This window comes from Carassius gibelio, chromosome B16 (assembly GCF_023724105.1).
Source record: "Carassius gibelio isolate Cgi1373 ecotype wild population from Czech Republic chromosome B16, carGib1.2-hapl.c, whole genome shotgun sequence".
NCBI classification, from domain to species: domain Eukaryota; kingdom Metazoa; phylum Chordata; class Actinopteri; order Cypriniformes; family Cyprinidae; genus Carassius; species Carassius gibelio.
Window position 1 is genome coordinate 23,894,131 of NC_068411.1, and position 24,244 is coordinate 23,918,374.

The 24,244-nt window shown below is 37.0% G+C and overlaps 1 protein-coding gene across 2 annotated transcripts; it reads left to right on the forward strand.

Moving 5' to 3' along the window:
* Positions 1–175: 175 nt before the first annotated feature.
* Positions 176–21,530, forward strand: plekho1b (pleckstrin homology domain containing, family O member 1b). 2 transcript variants are annotated; one of them, XM_052579319.1, is made up of 6 exons: positions 177–571; positions 1,733–1,879; positions 11,208–11,348; positions 13,983–14,087; positions 17,477–17,578; positions 18,337–21,530. In XM_052579319.1, the coding sequence occupies exons 1-6, from the start codon at positions 545–547 to the stop codon at positions 19,009–19,011; spliced, it is 1,197 nt and encodes a 398-aa protein (XP_052435279.1). In that variant the 5' UTR covers positions 177–544; the 3' UTR covers positions 19,012–21,530. The 2 variants fall into 2 exon arrangements, with proteins under 2 accessions (XP_052435280.1, XP_052435279.1); XM_052579320.1 differs by lacking the exon at positions 17,477–17,578 and having other exon boundaries at positions 176–571.
* The last annotated feature ends 2,714 nt before the right edge of the window (positions 21,531–24,244 follow it).

Genomic DNA, 24,244 nt, shown 5'->3' on the forward strand with positions numbered 1-24,244 from the left:
CTTAGTGTAATTATTCTTTAATTACACGTTATTAATCTTTAATAATAAAACATTACTATTATTAAATTAAATATACTGTAAAAATACTACACATTCCTTTCAGTACAGCAAGTCCCCCCTCTGTCTTTCCAGTGACATCATTGTGGTGTCCATAGGTGGAGCTGTCGAGGACAAAGAGAGGGACCTCACAGCCATAAGTTCTCCAGCTCACAGAACTCCACAGAGACACACACATGACGGCAGTAGATCGACGAAGATGATGGCACCAGCACAAACTCATCTGCTGCTCTAGAAAGCACATTTCTCAGATCTGTCTGCGTGACCACAAAGAAAAGGCCGTCGGATGATAATCTGCAGGACACTGAATGGAAGTAAATAGACAAGAGAAGGCGTGAGATACAAACGGGGAAGCGACTCATTCAACACCGAGCTCTTCTTTGAGTGCAACGTTTTCATTTTGTTGCGTTGTGGACAACACGCTGTGCACGAAAGGATCTGGATTTAGCGGTGGGAGTTTAGTCGGGAAGCTCCGTTTTTTTGAGCCATGAAGAAGAACGGTTCAACAAAGCGGGTAAGACATCGAGTCAGTCCACTCTATTGTCAGTGAGGAGCGCCGCGAGCCTTTGTGCACAAGAATGAACACTAACGTTACAGCACTTAACAACATTTTGCAATGCATCAATGCAGTACACGTATTGTAATTATTTTAAAGTAGCTGTAAATGTAGAAGTCGACATGATATTATTTCGCACGCCTTTTTTTGGAAGTAGTTTACCAGGCTTATATAGTGAAAGGAGTAATACTGTTTAATATGCATTTAAATAAGTTTATTAAATATGTACTGTACATGCTTTAAACAATTAAACAACTCAATTAAGAACTGATTTATTTCATATCACATCAAAAAATAAACAGAACCCGATTGCTATAACCAGTATTACAGTTTCTAGAAAACAGGAGTTTTACAATTCTTTTTGATTCTGTAATTAGACTATAATTTCATTTCAGTTTGAATTATTAATGCATCGAAAACATTCATTCTGAATCCCCAAAAGGAAACTCCCAAGGGAACCCACGGTTTGAAAAATGCTAGTTATCTGCTGGGAGTACAAACTGAACACTTAACATGCACTATTGATGAGTTGATTCAATTACTGTCCAAAATGACTAGAACGCATAATAAATGACACATTTAATGTTTCCTGTCTAGACTAGCAGGTGAAGAACAGCGTTTCATGTTGAATATGTTGATTATATGCATAAATAGCTGAGGGAAAGTATTTTTCTGAATAATAATCATTATGGATATTGCTCACTCTGTCTGTGAGATCAGTGCACTAGAAATACATTTGTCTTGTCAGTTTTGTATTTGTACACTGCCTTTTCTCATCACACTCAGTTAAGATTGCAAGATCCCAGCTCGGGTAAAAGGCTGAGGAAACACTGGTGTGTGTGAATGTGCTGTGTGAGAAAAGTGAGTAAACGCCAGGAATGTGTTATGATCTACATGACAAATACAATCACATGGTTTTTAAGAAAATTTCCCCTCTCTAGAGACTATGATTGTGTCTCAAAACCTAGTGAACTGCGTTCCTAGACAGCATAATGTGTATCATTGACCTGCAAAAACCCAGAAATGCTGTTTAGGCCTGAAATGCAGACAATTAGATCATAACCAATTGGAAACCTTAAGACTCACAGGCATGTCTCTAATTTTTTTCTGTAAACACAGGGCCCTCAGGATGTTAATCAACAGCCCGTACAGCCCGACAAAACTGGCTGGATTCGCAAGTTCTGTGGCAAAGGAATTTTCAGGGAAATTTGGAAAAACAGATTTGTTATACTGAAAGGAGACCAACTCTACATTTCCGAAAAAGAGGTTAGTTTCGGACAAATCTTTTTGCTCACTCTCTCTTTATGCTTTTCTCCACATCATCTTCATTTGATTGATGAAATGCTACTTGTGTAACATGCTTACAATGATATTTAGCACTGTTTTCGGAAATGTGCTCCAGTTGCTTCAGATGGGTTACATGAAAACCATAATAAAACTACACGAAGTAAAAAAATAAATAAAAATACAATCCACACTGCAATATGAGAATACACTTCCAGTCCAAATAAATGTGACAAAAGAAACCAATCACGCAAACTTTTCCCACACTTTTCCAATTCAGCCTATCTAGTCCATGGTAATAATAATACATGTTAGTGTTTTCTGATTACTGATTACATAACAGTCGTATGTATAATTGGTCAGTGAAAATTCATTTTAAAGCTAGAGATTCATTTAAATATATATATATATATATATATAAAAACATCAACCCAGTCAAATAACATGAGTTTTATCTTATTTATAACATATGCAGAAGGGAAAAAAAACTGAGTAAACGATGACAGCCCAAAATAAAATATTCTGCCAAAAATAAAAATGCTGTCATCATTTATTCATATCATGTCTTTTTTAAAACCCATAAGACTTCCTTTGTTTATTGGAAAGGAGAAGTTGAAGAGAATGACAGAAGATGGTAACTAGGGCCTGTAAATCTCCAAAAAAGGTCAAACAAAAAGCTTCATAAAACATAAAAGTTGACTATACAACTCCTTCTTCTTCTTCATTGTATTCATTGTAAAAAAAAAAACAGCAGTTTGGACTGTGTGTCTATCCTGAAGTCACTGTCCCTTTAATATTTAGCTTTGCTCAGATCAGGCTCACTGTGGTACACAGAGCTGCTTCTTACAGTGTTAACACCTTTATCCAATTGCAGACATTGTTCTGGAATTAGAGCCGGATGTGCTGAAAGGCCAAACATGATGAGATAAACATGTAAACATTCACTTGGCTGACTGTCATTTCCAAGTCCAGTGCACCACATACTGTCAAGCGTGTGCCTGACATTATTGTGCCTGGATGAAGTGAAGGTTTAAAGAGAGGTTTAACAAGTTCACCAAGCATGAAGGAATAGAAAAATAAAGGGCCTTTATTCAGGAGTGAGGCTGATTTACTGCAGTGTGGGAGGACGAAGGGAAGGAAAGCAGGATTGCGGTTGAGTCATGGTCACGCAGAAGACTGTTTGCTGTGCTCAGCATCAGATCAAACAATGCCGAGGCAGCATATGGGCTCTGGCTCACAGCGCAGAGGGAGGATTGACCCTTTTAGTGCTTAACAGACTGAGGTTTCATCATGCTGTCGTCTAGATGTTTCTAGACAGACAACAGATTTTAATGATCCGATGCTGTTGTTTTGGTATCATGTTTCCTAATAGATAAATGCCAGAACGAATCTAATTTTTATATGTTTGTCTGAAGATCCAAGCTTGAGGAGTTAAATATAGTTCTAAAACATATTTACCATCAGGTATCTGGACTTATACTATACATTTAAAAAAATATATTTTGTATACAGTCCCCTAAGAGCTAAAGGGACAGTTCACTATTTACTCACCCTGATATTGTTCCAAATGCATGACTTATTCCTGCAGAAACACGAAAGGAGAATATTGTACCATGATAATGTACCATGATAACTGTAGTTTTTGCCAAAAATACCATAGTTAGCTTCACCAAAATTACTAAAATATTACTGCTGGTCTCAACAAACATAAATGAAACTGACAGAATTTTTTTTAAAGTGCCCATATTAATAGCTACCAACTTACTTTTTTTCCTTCTTTTTTTTTGGTGATAACTGCCTGTGGAAAAACTAGCTGCCATGCCAGTAAGATGTAGGTGGTTACATCAACAAAGAGAAATCTGTTGTTTCACTGATTTATGAATTATGAAAAAAACATGTTGAACATGCTGAATTAGTCACAAAAAGATCAAACCTGCATTTAGAACATTTGCATTTAATGCTGATTTAATGGATAAAAACATTTTCTACGTAATGCTCAGGCCCCTATTTTTATGTATAGTTATTAGCAAAATGTATCATCTACCAGGTATAAATTGCTTTGAGAAGTATAAGCATGCCTCTTTAACAAACTCAACAACATTTTTTGATATCTGCAGGGTTAAGGCTTAAGTATGAGCAATGGCAACAGCAAGCACCACTGGCCGTTCATTGAATGGGATTCCACTTAAATCAAATAGACATATTCGAATCAGATGATAGCAGATTGAAGGGTGGCAGTAAACTGAGAATGTTTCCTGCAAAACTCTTCCAGAACAGCTCAAGGAGCAGATGTCACAAGAGTGTTGTTCAGGCCAGGGTCAGATTTCTGGCCACTGTTGTGGCAGATGTAGGGAGAGTCCACAGCTTTTTCCCACTCACCCAGGACTGTCTTCACATTTACACACTTATCCTGGGACATTTCTCTCTCACAATCTAAACTTTAATCAGGTGTTATTTCCTGTCTTCTTTGTTCCGCTTACACTAAATGGCATCTACCGGAACTTCAGTATGAAAGTAGAAGACAAGAGCTGTCTGTCTGTCTGTCTACTTCTTGCCTTTTCAAGCCCAAATAAGGAAGCTGTGGTCTTCATCTATTTTGAAAGTGTCTTATATTGCTCTTCTGCTTTTTGAAGCCATATGAATAGATGGTAGGCATGGGTGTGATGGCCACAACTCAACTTTTTTTTCCCCCTTTTGCTCAACTTGTTTGCCTAAAATGATGCCAATAAAAGTGCATTAAAGTCATAGTCTTTCTATTTGGGTGACTCACAACACAGTATCCACCCTAAACAGAAACAACCTTGTCAGTTTCATAATGACACTACAATATTCCACCTTTGATAATTAGCCAAGTGTTTGAATTAGTTCATGCATACCATTTATATCACTCCAGTTTAGATGTCATATTAGTACATATGAAGTGCATTCCCTAATAAAGAGATCTGCAGATGTGCTGAATTATTCAAGCAGTGTGAATTAGTATAAATGATAAACATAATAAAATCACAAGATCATGCAGTGCAATAGTAAAAGTTTAGACTTCATTGTATACGTTAAATGCACAAATACTCAAGAAGAAATGTGTGAATTTTTCTTTTTACAACCACTGGCATGGTTCTCTAGGGTGATGGGGTGCAGTTGCCCAGCTACAGTTACACAAGTAGACTCGCAAATGAAATGGACGGATGAATCATTTCACACGTCAGGGCCTGGCACAGCTCTGACTCACTTGCTGGAAAGGGAGATCAGCGGAGGATGTTGTGCCCTGTATAGTGATGAAACCATTTTTTCTCTGTCTAGTTTCACAAATTCAGACAGTTATTACTGCAATTGGAAGTTGTTTCAAAGAATTTGAAATGACGGGAGAGAAAAACCCTCCAAGTTGCAAGCTGATACTCTGGAACAGCTGTTTGCAAAATAGCATCAGGAAGTTCAAAATGAGAAGTTTATTAGACTCAATGATAAATGTACAACAGTGCCTCTAAACTAAAATATATTTAGCAATGTATGAGCAGTGTTTGGAATAACGGCGTTTAAAAGAACAGCGTTAGGTAACAACGTTATTTTTTCAGTAACGGGGTAATCTAACTAATTACTTTTCCTATCGTTACAACGCCGTTAACATTACTGAACGTTACTATGCATTGATTTAATAAACTATGCAATCCGAACGCACCCCAGGTGGGTTAATAACGAGATAAGCGATTATGATTGGCTAAGGCAGAGTTATGTGTTTCATGGTAGCCAATCAGAGCCAGTGTTTTTACACACATGCCGGCACACATGCAGGCACACACGCCAGCAGCGCCAAACACACACACACACAACAGCTACACAGAGATTCGCAGCAGCAGCAGAAATGGCAAGTCAGGAGCAATCCGATGAAAAGTTGGCATTTTCAAGGTGGCATTTTCAAGGTGGCACTACTTCAAATTCATTGTGGTCAAAGGCAAGAACGTGTATGTAATGTGCACATGTAATGTGCGACACACACATCTACAAAGCTAGTGGCCAAAAACACTTTGATAATACTTGAAGTGCAGAATAAAACTCTTGCTGTCTGTTGACGTGCAATAAATATTGAAAGTTATGCATGAACACCTGTCTGTTCTACTCATTTCAACTGACTTGTGAAAACTGCTAAAAAAATACAAATTCTTTGACATATAGCAGGTTTTCTTTTTCTTTTTTTTTTTTTACAGTAATGCAAATAGTTACTTTCCCTGGTAACGAGTTACTTTTATTATAGAGTAATTCAGTTACTAACTTTTTGGAACAAGTAGTGAGTAACTATAACTAATTACTTTTTTAAAGTAACGTTCCCAACAGTGTGTATGAGACATTAATAATAAATAGTATAGTTAATTTATGAAATAATCATAGGCTACTGTTTGAGACTTGCATAAAAAAAGAGTTTCGTTATTTTCTATAATCTCGAGTACTTTTTGTTTGTTTGTTTGTTTGCAGTTCCGCTGGTTGTTACAATGTAGATGTCATAGCAACCTTATTTAGAGGAAATGCATATTTGATAATTATCTTTAAATAAATCACTCATATAAAGTTTTGGCCATATGGCCCCCTCATAATAGTGTTAAATAATCGTGATTACAATATTGACCAAAATAATCATGATTATGATTTTTGTCATAACCCTAATATAAATAATTTTTTGCACTGTATTTGGTCACAACCTGACTAGATGAAAACCACTGTGTGAGAAGTCAGAGAGGAAACACCTTCAAACTGTCTTTGGTTGGTTTGTAACTGCTAATTGTCAATGTGTAGCTTGCCCTTCCTTCCCTCACCTGGCCAAGTAAACATGCTGCATTTAACCCTAAGATATCTCCTGCAGCTTTCATATCATAAAGCAGCATTGGTCGTACCATTCAGGGATTTCTACATTAACACTTGGAAATTAATTTTTCATGTGTAGGCTGATGGGACACATTGCAGAGGAGTATTCATTTCAAATTCCTCTTCAGGGTATTTGGCTTTTTTGATATACCCTCTTAGCTGCAATGTTTTGTGACCCTAATGGATGTTCATGAAAGGTTAGGCCGGTTAATGGAGAAGGTAAATATGAATTTGAATTGCGAAATTCCATTCAGAAGGAACTTGACCAGTCCTTTGAAAGACAGTGAAACACGAAACGATGACTGCTCATCTCTGAATGATCCACCTGGCCTCAGACTGAAACAAAAGGACACCCGAACAGGAAATTCACCAGTTGATTCATTGAATAACATGAATACAATGGCCAACAAGAAAATGTAAAAAAAAAAAAAACTTGTACGAAGGGTTAGTTCACCCAAAAATTACAATTAGCCCATAAATTACTCATTCTTGTCATCCTATATGTACATGACTTACTTCTTTCAGACGAATCCAGTCAGAGTTATATAAAAAATTGTCTTTGATCTTTCAAGCTGTTTGTTTCATGCCACTCAGCGGGGGTTGTATGCATCAGTCCAAAAGAAGTTAAATATCCTATAAGCTCCGGGGGGGTGGACAAAGGCCTTCTGTAGTGAATCGACAAGTTTTTATAAGAAAAATATCCATATATCAATATCCAGGATTTTGATATAAGCAATGAGGAGACAAAACTTTTACTTTGCTAAAGTAAGGAAACATTGCTTCCTTTGCTCCTGTTAAAGGGGTCCTATTATGATTTTTCACTTTTTGAATTTTAGTGTAGTGTAGTGTTTATCTTCAAACCTACAAATCTTAAAATCCACTCCAAGGGAGATATTTGGGTTTAAATAAATTCCTTTTCAAAAACTACAATGAATGGCTCATTTGGACTACAGCGTTTGTTTTCCGGGTTTTGTGATATCTCAAAGCAGCCCATTAGAATATTATTAAACATTCTCGCCTACGGAAATTTTAATGGTTGGGGGGTGGGGAGGGGCAAGGTCATGGATAGAACGCTTGGTTGAATGCATGAGGCAAGATGTTGATGAAGAAGTGCTGCTCTAGCCTCAAGTTTATTTGAATAATTATGTATGTTACAGTTATTAAAATGTTTTTATAATAAATTGCTGACAGTACAATACTGGACAATGATGTAATCTGCAGAATTTACACTTCAATTATGAGATTACAATGTTTCCTATACATTGAGTGCGGGTGCTTTTATATCACTGTATTTCTGAAGGAAACAAATTTAATTTAAATGACATCTTGCATGTAATGTCTGATAAAGCAGTTTGTTTTAGAGGAGGTTAACAACAATAACGTTACCACTGTAATATGGCTTGCAATAACCGTGCGTGCAAAGGTTCTGCGCGACCCTCTTGTTCAGTATTATCTGGGTCTTATTCCGGCTCAAATTGATATGTCATATTGACGCCATCCTTAACTAAACTAGAGCATACAGAGGAACTTGCTGCTTTGGCAAGGGGCGGGGCAGTATTGAAACACCATCTTAACTGTTCGCCAATCACAACACACTGGGACAGCTAACCAATCACATTTAGTTTTTTGAAGGCGGGCCTTCATCAAACCAGGAACTAACCGAGCCGTTTGTGCCAGGATGGGGAGAAATGTATTGTTATAATATAATAAAGTATGTGAAAAATAATGTGTTTTTCGAACCACCAGGCATGCAAACATGTTCTAGTACACCCCCAAAACAAATTCAAGACATAGATTCGCTACAGAAGGCCTTTGTTCACCCCCTGGAGCTGTGTGAGACACTTTTTTTAATGGGTTGGCGATTTGTATTTAACTTCTTTTGGACTGATGCATGCAACTCCCGCTGAGTGGCATGAAACAGCTTGAAAGATCAAAGACAGTTCTTACTATAACTCTGACTGGATTCGTCTGAAAGAAGAAAGTCATATACATGTAGGATGAATTGAGGGTGCGTAATTTATGGGCTAATTTTCATTTTTGGGTGAACTAACCCTTTAAGCTCTAAACTGCTGGCATAATGTAAAAAAAAAGTTGACTTGTATGACAGAGGACTAAAAAATTTGAGCATTTGGACTTTTTAACTTCAATAATTGTACAATTTTAAAGGTTAAATTGTTAATCATCCACTCTTTTCTGGATTCAGTTGATTTCCTTGCAAATTTTTTTTCTTTGAATATCCTGTTCAGTCTGTAACTTTTGTGAACAGCAGTTTTGTGGCATATTTAAGAAACATGCTCCATCGACTTCCATTATAAGTGCATCGATGTAAACACAAATTTGTGCCAAAATGATTTTCTGTGGGACTCAACAGCACGCCACAGCTGCTATTTGTAGAGCTCAAGTTTTTTTAAAACCAGGAACATTTCTGTAACCTCACACAACAAAAATATTGTTTACAATTCCAGACAGCTTTAGTTACATAACAGAAAGTAGCTTGATTACAGAGTACATATCAGACAGCCTCACAAAACTGTGAAATTATTCTCTCAGTAGTATTTCTCTGTCCCTTCACTCTTTCTGTTGAGAAGCACAAGGTTTGGCAAACAATTTTCTCTAGCCTTCTTTTGGTTATTTAAGATGCTATTTTGATCTATTCACAGTATACGTGTGTGTGTGCGTGCATCTCCTCTGCAAAATTATGTTTCTGTTTAAAGCTTAATGCACACAACATTAAATATAAATGATGCTCTTTATTTGCAGTTAAAAAGGTAATTATAAGGCGAAAATTGGCCTGTTGCTCAAGCATCTGGCAGTTCTTATTTAAAGATGCAGTTTCAAATGTTATGAAATCCAAATAAAGCATAAAGACATGGTGTCAGATTCATATATACAACCACTTAATTAGACTGTGCATACTTCGTTTAAAGGAGCAAAGAGCAAAACTACAGATATAGTAGTGTAGTCCTCGTTCATTCAATGAATTTCACCACTAAATTAATCCGTATTCTGTGGGATCTCAGATTACTTTTACTGTGCCTGATTTGTCATCAGATATATCAGGATCATTTTACACGTAATGACAGGGAAATATACGAATCTTATTGTGGTATCAATCATTTTCATTTTTTAACATAATTTCTATACCTCACTTCTATGCCTCATTTTCATTCACTACAGTGCATTGTAAGTCATGACAGCATACTTCAGTATTTTCTTCTTAATGTCTTAATGTCCAGTATTGAGTGCAAATACTGTGTACTGTGCCCCAAATTTCCGTTCCTGGAAAAAAGGATTGCATCAGATTGCCAGTTAATTGCTGCCTTTGTACTGCTGGAACAGTAGATGTACTATTTGTACAGCCATTCCCTGTCGTGACACCCCATAGTGCACTGGGTGTGATGCCAATCTCTTAAGTACTGCACTGTAGAGTGGCTCTATAGTACAGAACACAACCAGATGTGTGCTTGCGTGCAGAGACAGTGTTTTTTGTCTTTAGTGGAACGCTAATGGAAATTGATTGTGACTTAATGAGTACGTTTGGCAGGTGATGGCAAATCAGACCATGGTGTTCACTGGGAATATGGGTTAAAAGGTTCTCTTCTTCCATGTTTGGACCAATGATATTTGGGAGCTACGTTTTGAGGTCTCTTCCAGTTAAAAGTTAGTATCATTGGTCAAGGGGAAGTCGTGGCCTAATGGTTAGAGGGTTGGACTCCCAATCGAAGGGTTGTGAGTTCTAGTCTCGGGCCGGATGGAATTGTGGGTGGGGGTAGTGCATGAACAGCTCTCTCTCCACCTTCAATACCACGACTTAGGTGCCCTTGAGCAACTGCTCCCCGGGCGCTGCAGCATAAATGGCTGCCCACTGCTCCGGGTGTGTGCTCACAGTGTGTGTGTGTGTGTTCACTGCTCTGTGTGTGTGCATTTCGGATGGGTTAAATGCAGAGCACAAATTCTGAGTATGGGTCACCATACTTGGCTGAATGTCACTTCACTTTCACTTTCATTCAGATGCCCCTGCACCAACTACACTAAACCAAACACTGACCACAAACTGCCGTGCTGTTGTTGTTTTTGCCCTTAATTTTTTTTTCCCTTAAAAATGTTGATTTTAAAAAGGTTTTGTTGGGAATAATCAAGCAAAATGAAATTTATTTTCTAATTTCTACATAGTCTACAAAAATTGCACCACCACACATTGAGTACAAAAGTACAAAAATATTATTATTATTATTTTTAATAATGATAATAATTATATTGATGATTAATAATTAAATTAATTATATTATTAATTAATATACTATTAATTATTATTATTATTAATCAATATTTTAAGTCAAACAAACTATTAAATCACCCCTTAAAGTTATTTAAGAACAAATACATAAATATTGAGATGTGCGCAATCGAACAAATGTAAAGCACAGTATTAAAACCAAATCTGTGCTTTCTACAGGTCAAAGATGAGAAGAAAATCCAGGAGGTGGTGGATCTCACCGACTACGAGAGGTCTGAAGAACTTCGCAAGGCCAAAAGCAGGAGTAAAAAGAATCACAGCAAGTTCACGCTTCTACGTTCGCGGCAGCCAGGCAACACGGTCAGTCTCAACAGGAAGTCGGGCTTCACAGCAGTGGATAATAGCTAATGGCTTTATGCCTCAGTCAGCATTAGAGCACTGCTGGGCTTCTTCATTATTAGTCAGTTTGCAGTCATGCTGTGGGACAGTGATCACCTTTTTCACAACTCAAAGATCTGTGTCTCTACATACATTCAAACATATTATAGCAAAAGGAAACTAAACAGGAATAAAAAAGGGGTTTTGACTGGTTATTTTTTATACACAGAAAGTATTCAAACGGCTTTTGTACTTTGAACAGGACAATTCAAGAGTCACAACTGTTTGAGAACACGGTTTTAAATACCCAAACACTGACTGTGTGAACGCACCCATTACGTCTCAAGTCTAAGACAATATTAGACAATAAATCATACTCCAGCATAGTTGGCATGCTGGTCTGTAAGCACAGACTTGGACTGACCTCTGTAGTCATCCTGTCCTGAGTAATTGGCTTTCAGTAAGAACGGCTCAGCTTATTGCTTTCACTAGCACACCACAGGCCACCGCGGATATCCTTCATCCTTTAGACCATCACAAATAGCACATCTTACCAATTTTGTCAAGGCTTCTTGTTTCTTAAAGGCAAAGTATGTGATTTTTTTAATGTTATTCTCATTATATCTTTTTTTTTTCCTGTCTCCAATTAATACATAGACTATAAGTTATCTCTCTATCCATCCATCCATAAACCTACAAACTATTTCAGAGCTTTTTTTAAAGCCAGCATCAAACTAGTCTAGTCTAGACAAACTTTGTTTTTCTATTTAAAAAAAAAAACATTTTTATTCTGCTTTCTGGCATTACACTCAAATTGCAATTCAGCCTCCTGTTTTTTTTAACGTTATTAAAAATCAGAACAAATTCAGGAATTTACAAGGCATTTTCAATTCAGTTCTGAGTCAAATAAAATTCTGATCTCCTGGCTCAACTTATTGTGTGGGGAGAATCTGTAGAGAAATCATTTTTGCAGTTCGATTACAATTTGCAATTGGAAAATGAAATGTTTTATATATAATTTTATTTTCACCTCTTCTGAAATGCGTTTTTTTGATTAGTATCAGTCCTTTTAGAAGTCTGCATTAGTTATGTAGATTTAAAGCTTTTTCTGGTTGTCTATAACACATTTTAAGGACTTCTGATGAAACATTAGGGGTTACGTCTGACCAATCCTTTAAAATCCAGCGCTGAGACAAGGGGTTAATCCCCAGGAAACAAACATGGAGGGGTCTTAGGAAAATCCAGCAGCAGCCACCCTCCAATTCCAAACCCACAGAAACATGGCACTACATGGTTAATAAGTCCCTCTGTCCCACATACTACAGCTGTTCCACATGCAGCTCAACGGGGAAACACCCTAATACATGACCTCATGAAAATCATCATCCTTCTGCTCTTTTCTGCCTCCTGCCTCTTTTTTGCACCTTTTAAAAACAGAATGATCTAATTTCCATTACCAAAGAATTCAAAAGCCTTACAGAAACCATTTTCTATATATTTTATAGCATTATATTTTACCCCTGAGATCCACCTATGAAGCAAGTCCAAGTTTTCTTGGACCCAATCTTAAAGAACATTTTTGCTGTTGTAAGAACTTCCCCTAGCAACCAACCAAAACACTTAGCAACAACACTAAAAACATTAGAAATTACATAACAGTGCACCATAATGTCTGGTTTTGCATCGGACAAGCACCACCAATGTAAAAAAACAACAACACATTTTTGATATAGTTACAACAGTTTCATAATTTAAAATAACTGTTTTCTATTTTAATATATTTTAAAATGTAATTTATTCCTATGATGGCAAAACTAAATTTTACCCAGCAATAACTCAAATTATCAGTGTCACATGATCCTTTAGAAATCAGCTCAATTTGCTGCTCAAGAATAATTTCTTATTATTATCAGATTTAAGCTGCTTAAAATTTGTGGGAACCATGAAACATTTTTTTTTTTTTTTTAATTCTTTGAAAAAACTGTTTATTTTAAATAGTAAACATGTTACATTATAAATATTTTTACTGTCACTTTTGATCAACTGAATGTATTTATGCTGAACAAAATAATTTATTTGTTTTAAAAATAAATCATTTTGACCCCAAATAATAACAAAGACAGCAGCAATCAGACCGAAAAGGTGTTTCTCTGTTTCCCATGATATGTTCTCTTTAATGGTCAAAGTGATTCGTCAACAACTGTACAAATGCGTAGCATAGGGCGCATAGCAGTGTCTTATCTACACAGCTGCAGCATCAACAGAAGGGCCGCCTGTCACAGCTCCAGCAGACTGTGTTTGGAAGACTTGCAGTGTTGTTGCCTAATATGGTGGTCTCTGCCTCACGCTGTTGCTGCATCAGCTGTCCATAGACAGAGCCATATGGCCGTACCTGCTCATTTATGCTTGGCTCGCTACATGTTTGTGTCCGCCTAGCACAAGCCTGAAGGAATTTTCACCACGTGTGTAGGCGTAAAATTAAAAGCCAGCAGGGTTCAGGGCATATTGGTCATACATCAAACTGTGTTTGCTCTATAACCTGCACTGTGCTTAGATAAATGATCTTTTCAAACAGCAGCACACTATATTAAAGTTTCTCTCATCTGCCACATGCAGGTCCCAAATCTGGTGTTTTTGGCTGTCAGTCCAGAAGAGAAGGAGTCATGGATCAATTCATTAAACGCAGCCATCACTAGGGCCAAGAATCACGTGTTGGATGAGGTAAGATAGACATTTCCATATCTTTGCATATACCAGTGCTGCTTGCTATTAATCATTTACAACCAGACCGCAAACACTGACCAAGCAATCGTATTTTGTACACTTACATTAAGTAGGTTTCTGGGCATAGGGTTAGGGATATAAACAACCATCCCAAAAACTCTAGCATTGCAACATCTGAACATCTGCTACACAGTAATGCTCAGACAACCTCCCACAACACCCTAGCGGCAATTAGCATAGACAAGCACCACTCCAATTTCTTCAAAAGATGTGAAATCACGGATTGTCATTCACAGGTCCTTAGACGAGCCTCTTTTATGAAAACTTCTAATCGCAAAGTTTCCTGCCCTCTCATTCCCTGATCTTTTCACAGTTTGTTTGCGAAGGGATTTGCTCAATTTAAAAGCTGGTCTATAATCACGCTCGGCACACAGTGGGAGAAAATGAATCACTCCGCCAAAAATAGATGGCAGTCACGACTTTCAGCGTTGTACCAGGTGGATCAGAGCCTATCTTCACCTTCAGCTTCAGATAATGAACAAGATTTATCCTGGCCTAAGCTGTTGGCATCCTCCATATTTCCTGGGGACCAGGTCATTGTTTGGGACTGTAAACATTCACTAAGGCATTTCAAGACAACGATACAGCACACTCAGTGTACTAGATATGAATTTAAAGGTCCCCTGAAGTGCCTTGAAACACACAGAATTATTCTATGTGGTGACGTAATTTCAACTGAAACAGGAAGAGAGGGCGGGACATATTTATATCTGCACGGTCCAGAGCCATTGAGCTTGGTAAAGCAGCATTTGACAGCCACAGTATAATAGATTACCACCTAAAATTCAATATGAAACTCTTAGTAAAACAAAATAGTGGTAATTAAAGTGACCGATCTTAGCCAGTGCTTCAACTTCTATTTATAGTGCAGGGGCAGGTGCTTCGGATTCTTCGGAAAGCATTTGATTGGTCAGAAGATGAAGTGCGATATGATGATATGCTGAAAAAAAATTGTTGAGCCGTTTTGGCGTAAGTGACGAATTGCAAGTTTTGAATGGTTGTATCTTCTATCTAAATGCTTTTTTGGAGCACAATGCCTTATAGATAACATTAAGACAAACATATTGATACTAACACCCAAAAACTTTCATTTCGATTTCATGTGGACTTCAAATAGACCAGAGAGACCATGTGTTTTCCTTTTCACGTCAATGTGGTGTGATTCATACCCTAGATCTCTCAAACCACTCAACACAGGAGAGGAAACAGACAAGTCAGCACTCGAGAACAGCCGTTTATGTTGTCAGATCTTCTATTGAAGCTTAGTAGACACTGTTGTTATGGCTATTCATTATACCAATTTAAAAATGAGAAAATGGTACAACTATGTCACATTATTCTTTTTAGGGTTGTCGCAATACCAACATTCACATAGTTCATACAAATATTTAAATACAAAAACATTCAAACAAAACCTAAAGTGCTATTTTTTATATTAAGTATTAACAAATTTAAAAATGTAGTCTTCGAATATGGATCAAATAATTTAATAAATATTGCTAATGAAGAAAGAACTAATAATGATAAAAGGGTCTTTTGCATTTGCATATTTTTTTATATTTTTTTTTTTATAATGCTGGGTGTATTGATTCAAAGTCAATTCAATTCCACTAGACCTTAGTGAGGGAAGCAACGTATTTCATTCATGACAGGAATGAAAATGAGCCTGTGAGGGATAGAAATGCAGTTCAATAGATTGTACTGCTGTTCAGCTGACAAAATGTCAGTGTTTTCAACAATAACTTTCCCTTTTGAAAGTTTCTGTTGACTAAGGTCTACCTTTTGATTTCTGTTTGATTCTATAATTATTAATTTGCTTGTATTTCACTTACAGGCATGCTTCAATTATTTAGATTGCTTGTGGAATTAAAAGTGACAGAGAAACCAGTTGCACCCACCCCATGATTCGCAACTGATTTGCCAACATCTATAAAGACAAATGGCATGCTACAGTTGTTTTGCATTATTTTCCATGCATCAAAGGAAAACACATATCAAAGGAGCAATCGATTTTCGCATTTTAATAATCAATTTCGGCCATATTCTTTTTCTGGTTTTGCAAATTATAGTTTGTCAATGCGCTGCTTATCTGTTGCCAAGCACTGCTGTATGTTACAAGTATGTGAAATGTGTAGGCAGCAGGTTTAGCCACAAACAACACAATGCACAAAAATACATACAAGAACTTTACACATTCTGAGCTTGTGTGAAACTCACCACCACGGTTAGGGTAAGGGTAGGATACAGGAAGTAGTCATATGTTGGTCACCCATCATACATGGTTGCTAGTTAGTTGGTATAGTGTTCCAAGAGTAGGGCTGTGACGGTGGCCGATTTTTACTACCACGGTGGTAATGGACCAACAACTGACATATATGTATAAGAATGGCGAAAAAAGGCGATTAAAGCTATATATATATATATATATATATATATATATATATATATACACTTCTCTGAAATCAGCCCAACACTGTCTCACTCATCTAAGACACCCAATTTAACTCATCAGCTTGTGTTTATTTTAGCACTTCCATCAATGAATATGCAGTCTGCAAAACACTCAAAAAAATATCAAAGAAATAATACATTTAACAAGAACGTAACCTAAATAAGAAAGTTAAATACACCCTGTCTAACGGACGTGAGCGGCATGTACCCAGCGAGGTCCATCGCCCAACAAAAAATTTATTTTCTGAGTGCATAAACTGTTTTCCTGCGCTCAAACCTGCCAGTTTAAAGGAAATCCTGTGTATGGTGCTTGAGGTAATTTGTGAATTACCATAGACTTAAAGTCTAAATAAAACAATTTGCAACTATTACTGTTATTACACATGTATACAAAACTTCGTATTATGCTTGCCATAGAGTGGACGGTGTCACGTGCATTACCACCGGTGGCAGTTTACCACCCCTCCCTTTGTTCATAAACCCTGACCAAACACAGTAAGATTAGCCGTACACTCCTGCCCAACAAACAAAAGCCATCTCAGAACACACAGTCTTGGATTTTAGCATTCACAGCATAAGCTTTCTCGTAAACAACAGGCTGTACTGACACACTTGATTCGGTGTAACATATTCTCCGATTATCTCCTTGTAAGACCATTTTGCCCAGAACTCAAACATTCATCCAGACTGCCGAACTGTTTGTGTCATTATTTGTACATCACTTACAAATAATAGGCAGACCCATTGACTGGTTGATCAATGTCCTGGCTGTCCTCCTGCAGGCTTGCGTGAGACATGTAGCTGCTGCTAGTTTGTATGTGACTGATTTGTTCAGTTGGGCTTCATTCCAGTGCTCTTTGTTCGACCCCTTTTAGGTGACAGTGGAAGAGGACAGCTTGTTGGCCCATCCGACGCGCGACAGAGCTAAGATACCCCACACTCGCCGTCTGCCCACCCGCGGGCATCTCATGGCTGTGGTTAGCAGTCTATTTGCTCTGAATATCTCATTAAATGTGAACCTCATTTTGGGAAAAGACTGGAATGATACATATGAAACAGTCCCTAAAGTAACAAAGTGTGTAGTAAATAAGATTTTACTGAAAAAAATAATACTTTCTCTTACATACTTTTAATTTTAGAACAATTTAGGGCCAAACAATAAGAATCTTTCTGCTGTCCAGGTCAGGCCAGCCCAGATTTCTACTTCCCCTCCTACATTTTCATTAGTCCATTATATACTGTATATTTAACAAAATTAGGTTTGCATTTATAATTTTAAATAATTATAATGTTTACATTTATCATTTATTATAATAAATATTTTTCATAATTTATTTGATATATATTATTTTTCGAAATGTTAAACTTTCTTAACAAAGAAAGTGTGCGGTAATAAATAAAAATAATGCATGAATTTCAATTACTCCAAAAGCTACAATAACATTCAAGAACGTATGATGAAGTCATACATAGTAAAACATTAATAACCGGTTTGTAATTTTCAAAACCATTTTTACTAATTCTTCCATGACCATCAATTTACAGTTACAGTAATATGCATATCTGTGTATTTATACATAAAACATATTTTGTAAACAAAAACTTTTATTAATTACGATTAATCGTTTGACAGCAATATTTAATTTCAGTCGTCACTATGAATGAAGAAGTTTTATTTTTGCATTTACCCTCCAGAAGCACAGTCTAAAGTCTAAAATCTCCCCACCCTTTTCAGGCTTCTACCACAAACTCGGATGGCATGCTGACACTTGACCTCATCCAGGAAGAAGATGTCCCCTCCACACAGTGTCAGGACTCTCACGAGGATACCCTCGACAAAGCTGCTTCTCAGCACTCCATCACGGACACCTCCAAGCTCTCAAACTGTAAAGAGACACCTGGAAAGTCCCAGAGTCTGCCGCGGAAAAGTGAGAGCGCCTTCGACTGGTCAGAGAACCAAAGGACGCCACAGTTCAGCAAAAAAAATGGCACATCTGACAAGAACCGCTGCGCTTCCATGGATGAGATCCTGACGCACTGCGAGACGCGAGCGCTCCCTCACTGCTCGACTTCAGCGCCCGTGCAGCCCATCAGCCAGCTCCAGGATCTCATCACCCAGAAGCTAGAAAGAACTCAAAAACTGCTGACTGAGGTACGGGGGCAAGGCAAGGGGAAGAGCTCGCCGGCTGGGAAGAGCTCAGGTCTGGAGGGTCAGCGGATGGAGGCAGAGAGGCTTCTGGAGGAGGCAACGTCCACTTGGGGACAGGCTCGTGACGTGCTGGAGGAAGTGAAAGAACTCCGAGCATTATACAAGCAGCTTGACCCCGCCTCTTCCGTCACACTCAGTCCTCCACAGAACGGCAAACTAAACAGCCCTCAACAAGCAAACCACCAGAAAAGCAAGATGTGAGATCATACAAAGTCCTCCATGGCGCCATTTTTCAGTAAACTCTTCCTGTTGACTGCTTTAGCATTGCTGGAATCGACAAAAAATGAAATAACATGAGCTATACGTGTATGTATGCATTGTTAAAGAGCAAATCTAGTTTCTTCCACTCCCTACTATCAGAGTCAGAGCAGAAATACGAGGGCCTGGTGGTTTTACCAAACACAAGCTGTTGCGTCGTACCCGGCGCTATCAGTTTTCACAGTGACGTCGACAGGGACAGTAAAAGATCCGAGTCATTGAGCGGCCCATCAGGGTAAGACAGGGTGAGAAACACCAGACGGCGGTGATGTTGTCATCATCACCAGCCAATCACAATGTGAATGTTTTCCTTCTGATTCATAATACACTGGAGGAGCTTCGTTTCGAAATGGTTGCAGACCTCAAGGGTCATTTGTGTGTGTAATAATAATAATAATAATGCCCAGCACACTTGCTCTGCTGTTAACACAAACTAAGCTCATAATAAGATGCAATCAGGATGCAGCCAAAGGCGTTTGGCGGGAACGATCACGGACAGCTGAGCGTGTTCCTTGTCCGGGGGCACTCAATATCCAATTGTGAACAAAGCCATGAACATGAACACAGATGACGTCTGGTGCCAGTGTTGCATTGGAAAGTCAGCTGCCATTAAAGACGAGACTCCATGCAGTAAAGGAAACTATTAATAATTACACATTTGCACTATGGAGAATGCTGTAAAACGAGAGTGACACTGGCAAGCTATCTTTTCAAACCTAAGAGGCAGAACAGACAATCTACTGTAGGTAGGGAAACATGGGGCGTGTAGCTCCTAGTCTTTACACCTAAGTGGTATTCTGAAAATATGTTGGCATCTCTGAAAATCAAAAGCTGCCTTAGTGTATTTTCAAAAGGGCACATGCAAACTGCATTTCAAACTCTTCAAAGACTCTGAATGCTTGTATATTTTAATTTTCCAAAATTTACCTACAAGTTGCCTGCACCTCAAGAGAAGCTTTTAAAGCAGGATTTTATTTTGCTTGCGCTTTGCAGGATTTTCGTCTCTGGGGAACTATGCAAGGTTGCATGGGTGAAACTCACAAAATCGGTCAAGAGTCATATTTTGTTCCAAAATTGCTTTGAGAAAAAGAAGAAATTGTGATTTGCTTAAAGTACATGAAGGTTATTTGTTAATTTAATTAAGAAAGAAGTAAAAATATTTTTTTGTTCTTACTTTTTACGAAAAATCAAGCACATATCCCCTCCCAATTCTCATTACCATAATCAATTTATTCTGATAAATGCAATATATATATATATATATATATATATATATATATATATATTAGAGCTGCACGATTAATCGTTAAAAGATCGCGATCTCGATTCAGACACCCTCTCGATCTCATTTCTAAAAGACAACGATTCCCCGAGTCTGTTAAACCTTTGACAAAGTCTTACCGGATCATTCAAATCCGTGCGCGCACTGCCGCTGACACAGAGAGAGCTCCATGTTTGGTTAAGAAACATCTTCACAAACAGTCTTTTCAACTACACAGTATTATATCTGTCTTACAGTCATTTATATTATCACAGAAATACTGGGATAAAGTTTATAGTTTAAATATAAACATTGATGTCTATATGGCAGCAATCAAAATATAACAAATCCCCTTTTGAAAGTACTGCGCTTTAAATAACGTTTGTGTCGATTGCATTGTTTCACCAATAGGTGGCGATAAGTGTCTTAATTTATTTGTCAATGAATTAATTTTTCATTCAAGAGAATCGTTCAAAAACGCTGATTCATTCAGAAATGAAACAAGTGTAGTAGGTTTATGAGTGAGTCGTTGAATCAGTGATCTAAACAACTTTTTCATCATTCTAATATTAAAAAAACTGGGGTTTTAAATATATTATATATACACTACCAGTCAAAAGTTTTTGAACCATAAGATGTGTAATGTTTTTTTAAAGTCTCTTCTGCTCACCAAACTATATTTATCTGATCCAAAGTACAGCAAAAACAGTAAAGTTTTGAAATATTTACCATTTAAAATAACTGCTTTCACTTGAATGTATTTTAAAATGTAATTTATTTCTGTGGTGTGCAGCTGTATTTTCAGCATCATTACTCCAGTCTTCAGTGTCACATGATCTTCAGAAATCATTCTAATATGCTGTTTTGCCGTTCAAAAAAAACATTATTATTATTATTATTATTATTATTATTATTATTATGTTGAAAACGGATGAGTAGATTTTTTTCAGGTTTCTTTGATAGAAAGTTCAGAAGAACAATAATTGTGTGTAATAGAAATATTTTGTTATAAATGTCTTTGTCACACTTGATCAATTTAAAGAATCCTTGCAAAATAAAATAATTAATTTATATACTTGTGATAATGATAATGTTAATAGTAATAATAATAATAAAGAATCGTAGGAGAATCGTGATCTCTATATGAGATCAAAAAATCGTGATTCTCAATTTATCCAGAATCGTGCAGCCCTAATATATATATATATATATATATATATATATATATATATATATATATATATATATATATATATATATATATATATACAATATCAAAAATATGACTATAATACATTACAAGTGCAAAATTGTAATAATAAGGAAACCTCATAAAAGAAAAAATATACAATTCATTATCTTTATGCAATATATATATATTTTTTTTCTTAATTTAGGTGTAAGATGTGACTCAGACAGGTTTAGTGAGATTCCCCCACATATAAGCTTGAAATAATCCACATGTATCAGGATTTACTGGTAATGTGCAGTACGGTGTTGCGTTAAACGACCAAAGGGTATGTCTTGCCAGTATAAAACACCTTGTTTTACAGTTAGTAGCTTAATAATGTGTTTGCACAATTCTATGGGTACAGGTCAGCCTGTTCTGTTACGGAGACTTGATTATAAACAGTGTTATATTTTTTGTACATTGTATTGTAAAGTGCTTTTTTGTAGACTTTGAGGAGAGTTTTTGCTTTTTAAACGTTTTACTTTGACTTTGACCACTCCCCTGGAAATGCAACTCAACTGGATATTCCTTGCTTTTGGAATTTTGTCATAAAAAAAACTGTACATTTTCGCTTCCAAAGGTAATAAAGCACAAAGCCTATGGCAGTCCTTAGCTTTCAAAAAATAAAATAAATAAAAAATAGTATAGTTAATTGCTTTTATTCACTACCCCTCACATTTTAAATCTATTCTTATTATATTATCGCCACACAGATGCCAAAGGTTTTCTGTTTCTCAATCCTCATACAACTCTTATCTCAAACAGAGCAATGTTGTGTGATCTTTTCAGGTTTAATCAGATGAACTGGTTTTGTTTGGTCAGCTGGCTTTTATGATCTGATTTTTCTGCCAGCGCCAGCGGAAGGTGAATCTAATTACCTGAGCATCTGTCAGGTAGCCAGAATCATATTCGATTACATCAAAACCAATCCTGACATCTTTCCTATCGCACAGGTCCTATCACGTACAATAACAGAAACAGAGCCAAACTATTTCTGTACACTGATAGTCATACATTAATAATTTATGACTATTACTTTAAGTCTACATCATAAACAATGGGACTGCTTAGAGCTGATGTTTCCGTCATGCTTTTTTGAACTATTTATGTATGCCATAAGATTGTTCACCTGTTGTCGCTATTTTCCGGAACTTCTGCAGACCTTTGATAAAATGTGAATGAAGAGAAAAATCTCTCATTTGACTCTTGACTGTGTTATTGTGGTCAAACTAGTAATTTTGCATAGGGATGTTGTATTTGTGAGCTAGTGGGTCACTGCCACTGGAAAAAGTCTTATGCAATCACAAAGGAACTAACAATTGATTTCAAATGACAGAGTCTGGCTATTTTAAGGTTTATGTTAAAGACATGCACATCTAATACAGAAGAAAACCTGAATGTTTTTTGGAATTTTTCCATTATCCTCACAAACCCACAATCTCTCAGATGGACAGTTAGATACAAGCTGCTGGTAAAACAACTCAAGATTCTCAAATGTCTTTACTGCTCTTGCTAAACACATTTCTATGGACAATTTGTAAATCTCTGTGTACATTATTTCACACTTCTGTAGCTTATTGTAAATTGGGGTCAGTTTGCAGTGTGGAGAGCAGAACCCTCTCAATGGGTGTTTGTAAGCTCAGGACTGGCTAATCTCTGATGTACTTGAGACACAACCACTTGTGCAATTAAAGTGATCCTCATTCAACATCCCTGAATTCTGAGTGTTCATATCTTAACTGCAAAATGTAGTAAATTTACTTGAGACTTATATTACAAAATCTTTAATTTCACTAAAAATATTTGAAACACATCTCTAAATTTACCAACTCTATATAAAATACACAATCATCCCGTGGCACAGGGATGGGCAACGTCGGTGTTTAGTTCTAACCCTAATCAAACACACCCGAACAAGCTAATCAAGGTCTTCAGGATTACTAATTTTCAGGGTTGGAGCTAAACTCAGCACTCTAGGACTGACGTTGCCTACTCATGCTGTAGCAGGTCTATACAGGTGGAGCTGGGGAAGGTGGAGGGTTTCTGGATTGCACTGCAACTAACACAGTTAGCACTAGCTAAATATTTGAATGTTAAGCATCAAGCTCATTGGCTGCTGATACTAAAAGAATCAATCAATGTGAATAATGATGACGTTATATCAGCCTAAGTTAGAACCTACTGGACTGCACCATCTAGAGTTTCATGACATAAATTTGGATTATTAACAATCACACAACTAACAATTATCTAAAAAGTCAAATGAATTATTACTTGAAAATGAAATTGAATATTATTTATTTTCATTCAATTAGTAATTATGAACAGAGTTCTTACATGGTTTACACATTTACACTGAAATAAAACAAACAATAAACTATACTGAGGGAGCTATACGTACTCTACAAACCGCATGTGGTCTGAAATACAAGCAAACTAACAGACAAGTGACAGCAGAAGCCACTGATTGGCTATGAGCCGAGTAGGGAGTGTTGCTATGGCAGCAACGTTTCACCTAGTTAGGACTGTGTCAAGAGGTGTCAAATGCATTCCCAACACTCCATACAGGGAAGTGAGAAGGCGTTACCAGGCTCTTCCTAATCACAGAGCTTGTAGCTGTAGGACATACCCAAGGAGTGCTTCAACTCAGAAATGGGTTATTAAACCATTTTTAAAAAAATGTT